This window comes from Trachymyrmex septentrionalis, unplaced genomic scaffold (genome assembly GCF_001594115.1).
Source record: "Trachymyrmex septentrionalis isolate Tsep2-gDNA-1 unplaced genomic scaffold, Tsep1.0 scaffold267, whole genome shotgun sequence".
NCBI lineage: Eukaryota > Metazoa > Arthropoda > Insecta > Hymenoptera > Formicidae > Trachymyrmex > Trachymyrmex septentrionalis.
In genome coordinates this window covers 148,051-155,000 of record NW_017305427.1, presented here as the reverse complement: position 1 = coordinate 155,000, position 6,950 = coordinate 148,051, and the positions used below count along the sequence as shown (strand labels likewise).

Sequence of the window (6,950 nt, the reverse complement as noted above, 5' to 3'; positions counted from 1 at the left end):
AATATCAAATATATACCTATTTCACTTTAAGTTCCAAAATACTGTACACTGGTTCAGCCACAGAAAACAGACCACAGATAATTAAAAGTGATAATTTTTTTTATTATTTACAGCACTTACGTATGTAATGATTTTAGTAAAACTTAACAGAATTTGGAGGATATGACCAGCAGCAGCGATCAAGCTATTTATAGCTTTGTTTTTTCAATTTTAATATTCGCTTATACATATCTATCTATACATACACAATTTGATTTATAATATATAAACAATAAATATTGCTTTTGTTTAAAGTTTATTTTTATTTTCATAATGTCATGGCAACGGATATGACACTTATAGTGACGATATTAACATAATAAAACAATCATTACTTCAACATTTCTAGATCGAATGACGTTATATATAATATGTACAATGTAACATACGATTACATTTTAAAAGTTATATTTTTGTCGATTGTAGCTAAAATCTCTTTATGCTAAACTAAACTGGCAGTACCGATGTTGATGACAACGTTGTCAGCATTTCGCTCGTAAACAGTGAGATCATGTCTTCTTGGCTGTTCCAATAAGGCAGCGAGCTGTTCTCCACTTGTAAATGATCCAGTCGAAGGTGATAAGATCACGTCACAGTCTAGTTGACCTGCACAGAAAGAAAATAATATTTTATATAATATTATATTTTTACTATATCAGTTTTTAATGACAAATCTAATTAATTTTAAGGATTTTAATAAAACAAAATATATTAATTTAAGAAATCTCGAAGTTTTAATGTTAAATAAATGTTTAATAGATACATCATTTATTACTTATCTACTCTAATGTTGTATCTTTTTATATAAGGTGTAGTAAAAAGAAATCTATTATTTTTGCATTAAATTGAAGGCTTTATTTAGCATAGTTAGAATGATCCGATTTAGGTCAAATATGCACCGTTTTGTTCGATAACTTGTTGCCATTTTGAAGGTAATTTCATTATGCCTCTCTCATAGAAACCCTCGTCCCTATTGGCAAAAAACTGGGACAGTCGATTTTCACAAGCTTCTCTTGAGGCGAATTTTTCACCAGCAAAATCATTCGCCATAGACAGGAACAGGTGGTAATCACTTGGTGCCAGGTCCGGACTATAAGGTGGATGCATAAGAACCTCCCAACCAAGCTCCCGGAGCTTCTGGCGAGTCACTATCGATGTGTGTGGCCTGGCGTTGTCTTGATGGAACACAATTCCTCTCCTATTGGCCAAAGCTGGCCGCTTCTGGGCGATTGCTTCTTTCAGACGGTCCAATTGTTGACAGTACAGGTCCGAATTAAGAGTTTGGCCGTAGGGGAGCAGCTCATAGTAGATGATTCCCTGCCAATCCCACCAAACACACAGCAAAACCTTCCTGATCGTCAATCCTGGCTTGGCCACCGTTTGCGCCGGCTCATCGCGATTCGACCACGACCGTTTTCGCTTGACGTTGTCGTAAGTGACCCACTTTTCATCACCAGTAACCATTCGCTTCAGAAATGGGTCGATTTTGTTGCGATTCAGCAGCGATTCGCAGATGGAAATTCGGTCCATGAGGTTTTTTTGCGTTAACTCGTGTGGCACCCATACATCGAGCTTCTTTTTGTATCCAGCCTTATTTAAATGGTTCCAAACGGTTTTTTGTGCAATGTTTAGCTCCTGGGCAATCGAAACAGTGCTTACATGACGGTCGGACTCGACGATTTCCATTATTTTATCGACATTTTCGACAATTGGCCTTCCAGAGCGTGGTGCATCTTTGACATCAAAATTACCGGAACGGAATCGACGAAACCAAAATTGCGCGATATTGACTGTCACAGTATCAGGACCATAAACACTATTCACATTTTCAGCCGCCTGGCTTGCGTTTTCACCTTTATCGAAGAAAAACTGTAAAATATGGCGTATTTTCTCTTTGTTGGTGTCCATCTTTGACACGCGCTCAAACAATACTGACTCAAGCAATCACAAAACTGTCTGAGAAGTTTTTTTAGTACGAAATCTTATCTTTCTAACGCCATTTGGCGTAATCCGATCGCACTTATACAACGCGAGATACAGATTACTAAAGCCATCTATTGGAAAAATAATAGATTTCTTTTTACTACACCTTATACTTACCTGACAACGAAGGCGATGCGCCTTTGCTGGAGCCATACATACGGGTACTGTATCCAGAATCATTATGAGTGTCGTGCAGAGGCGGTGTTGGACTGTACACGGGATTACGTGATCTGTACGGCATTCTCGCTATACTGTCATAAGGCACATCTTTGGAGATACCCTTTCTACAGTTCATCTCCTTATATGTTTTAGTTTGTTCAACATCGTTATCTTCCCCTTCGCTGCTCTCGCTTTCGTTCTCTGCGACATTAATTGTCAATTAGGATTTATTACATTATACATAAATTTAAAGGATTTTTAAAACAAGGATAATTTACAGCGAATGTCATAAATTAATTTTTATGCTAAAAGTGCTAAAACTTTAAATAATAGTTAATAAGGTGGTTAATATTTTTAGCTAAAAATGTATATGAAATGTTATAATAGTTTCCGAGACAGTATTTCAATAATCTCAGTCAATATTATTAAATATTATTAACAAATTATGTGCTCATTATGTATATAAAATCGCTTCTTCAATCAATTTTATTCTTCAAAGAAAAATTCTTGTTTTGAATAAGTAATAATGAGTTTGTAGTAAGTATAATTTAAAATTATTATCAAGAAAATATTCTTTGTCTTGACATCAAAAAAATAATCGTTACTTAAAAGAAAAAAAATAAATTGAGTAATCATTTTTTTAGCGATAGAATAATATTATATTTTTTTGTGGACATGTCCAAAATCGGAACATAAAAAAATATCCGTCTCATGTTCAAATTTTGGATATGCGTGTCTGGCAACATATTTTATTATTCAAGAATTACTTCACCTTGAGAATGTACCCTCTGATTTTGCGAGCACTTGGTATGTTCTTCCAGACTGGCCTGTTCACTGCCTCCGGAGCGAATTCTTCGCCAACCATTATGCATATCAGGTACTTGCTGAAATCGCTTGATCATCTCATGAACGCTGCGGCGATTCCATTCCGTCATATTCCCATCGCTAATCTTCTGAATCTTATTTTCATCCATGGACATGTTCATGCCATGCATATCATATGACACGCAATTCTTAAAACATATTTAGATGAACATTTATTTTTCTTTAATTCTATATTGTTTTAACATAATTAATAAATTGTTTAAGTATCCAGAGTAGAGATTTTTATTAATTTTATAGAAAAATATTATCTTATATTACATCAACAAATTAGTGATCAGACAATCAACTGTAATCAAATATAGATTTTGTGTCTGATTATAATTCTTATCAACAATATGCCATGAGAAATATTTAAATATTATAATAAGTATATTAATATATTATAGTCATGTAATTTAATTCAGATAATATAATGACCAAAATTGATTGCAGATTCTATTATCATATTTTGTCAGCATGTCTGCTGGCAAATTAACATATAATTATTGTTTCATTATTTATTTTATAAAAAAATAATTATTATTACAGTAAGTAGATGATAATACAATTCAATCTTACTCTTTGTTGACGTCTCCCCTTCACAGGAACTGAATCTATTGGCGCCATGTCTAAGGACGAAGTTCCATCCGGTCTAACGGCTCCATCGAATGTTTCGTTCAATTTTGGAGGAATGTCCAACACTCTGAGCGCTGATTTGACTATTCCAGGTCCCGAAGGTAGGTCCTTCATAGACATACTAAGTCTAGGTATAGCCGGTATATCAAGATCATCTAGACTTCCACGATGAACTGGCGTTTCTCCGGGAATTTCAAAGCTGCGATCCTGCGGTCGATCATCCAACAGATCCTCTAATGATCTCGTTCTCATTGGTAATATTACTTCGGACTGATTATAATTAGTTTTCGCAGGCCTCTCACTATATCTGCCTCTAGCACCTCGTTGTAGACGTTGCTGAAGATGCGAATACCTCTCGTCGCACCTGGAACGCTCCTCTTGAACGCACCTAGTCAGTTCCGAGATTTGTCCCCTGGTCCTCCTTTCCAGATTGGCCACTTTTAGGTCCAGCTTCTCATGTGCCTGATCAATGTGTGCTTTTAATTCGGCCTTGTCTCGCTCCAACTTTGCCTCCATATGTCGGAAAAATGGTGCGCAATAGCATGTATATCCGACACCCACCGGGCCCTTTCTGATATTGCCCGCCAAGTCTAAGTAATACTGTTCACCCCGTCCTAAGGGGTCAGAAGGTAATGAATCTAGACGAGGTTGAGGGAATGCTTCCGGATCTGGGTAATAGTGGCAGCCATAGGGTGACCATTGTCGACCTATAATAGCTTTTTCAAAGCGAACTTTGTGCTGTTTGCTGTTGGACTTATACTTCTTTCGATCTTTTTTCGAACTATCACCACCGCTGGTACCACTTCCGGTCTTTTCTCGCTTTTTATCTGACTTCATTGTCTTACCTGATAAAATAATCATTTAAATATTTTAAATAATTAATTGATAATTTCAAATTACTTGATGCGAACCAAATTCTTTACAAAATAATGCAACATTCATGAATAGGTAATATCATAGTTTTTCGTAGCATATCATTAACAAACTAATCTATCAAAGTAATTATCTATCCAGTTAATTTTTTAATTAGACTAGATTCTTACCGTCATCTATTTTGCCATCTATCAAGTCTCTCTCACGGCTTTTGCTGCGCGTCCGGCTTTTACAGCGTGCCTTAGAAATAATTTCCAAGATTTCGGTATGATTCTTACGACGAGCAATATCCTTTGCCGTTTCGCCCTGTTTATTCCGTAGACTTCGATCGCAACCAGCTTCTAAGAGAATACGCGTCAATTTCCGTCGACCCATCGCTGCTGCTATATGCAAAGCAGTATCGCCATTCTAGAATGAATAAATGATTTGTATTATAAAATAAAATAAAAATGAATAAATGTAATAATTGTATTATAATTGTATTATTTAATAGAAATTTATTATCTCATTCTTACTTTATTTTGATCAGATACTTTGCACAGAGCTGAGATTAGTATACGCATTACGCCAGCATGGCCATAACGTGCCGAAGTATGAAGCGGTGTATCGCCATACTGAAACAAGTAAAAGAAAGAATTAATTTTTTTAAAGAATAACTATATATTATAGTTTGTCTGGAGAAGAACATTTTTTATTTTATTTTTTATTATTTATACTGCAATTACAGTTTAATATTCTTGTCATCCATCATCTATTTAATCTATTTATACCAACGAAATTTTTCCTTAAAATTTGATTATTGCTGCTAATTTATTTATCTTATTTCGCATAAACAAAATTAATATACTATCACTTTATTTTCTGCAATTATATCTCTGTATATTTATTATAATTTTATACATAATTATAAAATAATATACATATTTCTACAAAAACGAATTTACGTATCACCGTCTGCATACGTTTTAATTTAAAAAATTTAGCTTCTCAAAATTAATGCTGAATTTCTTGCTTACTCTTATCTCCTGATCCACGCGCCGATAAATACGATAAAGCGGTTGAAAGAAAAAAGATGGGATAGATTGCTTACGTTGTTCTGAAGATCGGGATTGCTGCCGGCTAGGAGGAGCTCTCGACAACTTTGATTATGGCCGTTTTGACAAGCAAGGTGAAGCGGTGCAAATCCAGCGAGATTCCTGGCGTGCAGTGGGGCCCGTTGCGTCCCGAGGGCCTTCGCCAGAACCGCCACGGTCCGACTGTAACCACGCCATGATGCCTCGTGCAGTGCCGAGTTTCCATGCTGAAATACAACACGCAGACATATTCATCGACGGCTGCTTGATGCCCAGCCCAAACTATAAGGTGTCTCGAAAGAGGCACGAACATCAATCTCAGATATAGGATTTACATAACTGTTCATATAATAATCCTCGATCTTTTAATCGAACAGCCTATGTTAGTATGTTTCCTAATAATCCTAATTCTTCTAACTGTATCGGTTAGATTTAAAACGGAGATTGTTGTGTTTCAATTTTATATGGTAGAGAATAAATCAAGAGCTGAAAGAGGTCTTATTCAGTTTCCTATTCAATTTATATTTATCTTATTTTCTAGTTCGCTCTTTTTATCTGTAGAATAAAAAAATTAAGATTTGTAAAAAGTAATTTTATTATATTAAAAGTAACTTTATTATACTATTGTATAATAATAAATAACAATAAATAAAGGACAAAGTAAGAGCCAAACACATTTCTTAAAATTGTCACACAATTAAAAAGAATAAATTACAAATAGAGAAAAGTAAAATTGAAAAAATATAATAAAATAAAAACTCAGTTTAAATACAAATATTACAAATTTCGGCTACCGGATAGAGCCCTCTTCAGACATCAACTCATCGTAAAAAATCGCAGTACAAATTAATTATCGTAAATGTGTTCGCATATTCACTATAATCACAGTTCGGGTGAGTCTTGATGTAGAACTCGACATTATTCGCATATGATTGAACAGTCAAATGTGTTTCATATCTCTTGGAAAAAATGATAAAAAAGATAAAAAGACTTCTTACGAAAAAATAAACACAACCAAATTAACATACCGGGATTCTAACAAGCAATTAAAACTCATTAAAAATCATATATAAATTGTTCAAGCAAGTGTGTCCATATAAATATGAGAACCCATTAAAATATGTAAAGTTTAGTGGAACGTAGATGTGTAAGACGGACATTATGTATCGATTATAATATGTTATATGCTCGCTGAGGATCACCACGGAGAGAAGAGATGGACTGTCAATATCGAAAAGTCAAACTTTCTTTACAATAGGTATATGCCTTGTGAAAACCTTCAGTCAGTAATTCAGTGTCAGTAAATTTAAACTATTCTTCTGT

General features: G+C 34.6%; 1 protein-coding gene across 1 annotated transcript in view; it reads right to left on the bottom strand.

Annotated features, from left to right (window-relative positions):
- Window positions 1-481: 481 nt before the first annotated feature.
- LOC108749104 (ankyrin repeat domain-containing protein 6) overlaps window positions 482-6,950 on the bottom strand; it is a 24,342-nt gene continuing 17,873 nt past the window's right edge. Inside the window, exons 4-10 of the mRNA XM_018487628.1 lie at window positions 5,645-5,854; window positions 5,070-5,168; window positions 4,725-4,962; window positions 3,625-4,526; window positions 2,954-3,194; window positions 2,140-2,382; window positions 482-645 (exon numbers count right to left, since the gene is read on the bottom strand). Of these exons, the coding sequence (XP_018343130.1) occupies window positions 482-645; window positions 2,140-2,382; window positions 2,954-3,194; window positions 3,625-4,526; window positions 4,725-4,962; window positions 5,070-5,168; window positions 5,645-5,854 (2,097 nt within the window). The remainder of the gene's footprint in view (window positions 646-2,139; window positions 2,383-2,953; window positions 3,195-3,624; window positions 4,527-4,724; window positions 4,963-5,069; window positions 5,169-5,644; window positions 5,855-6,950) is intronic.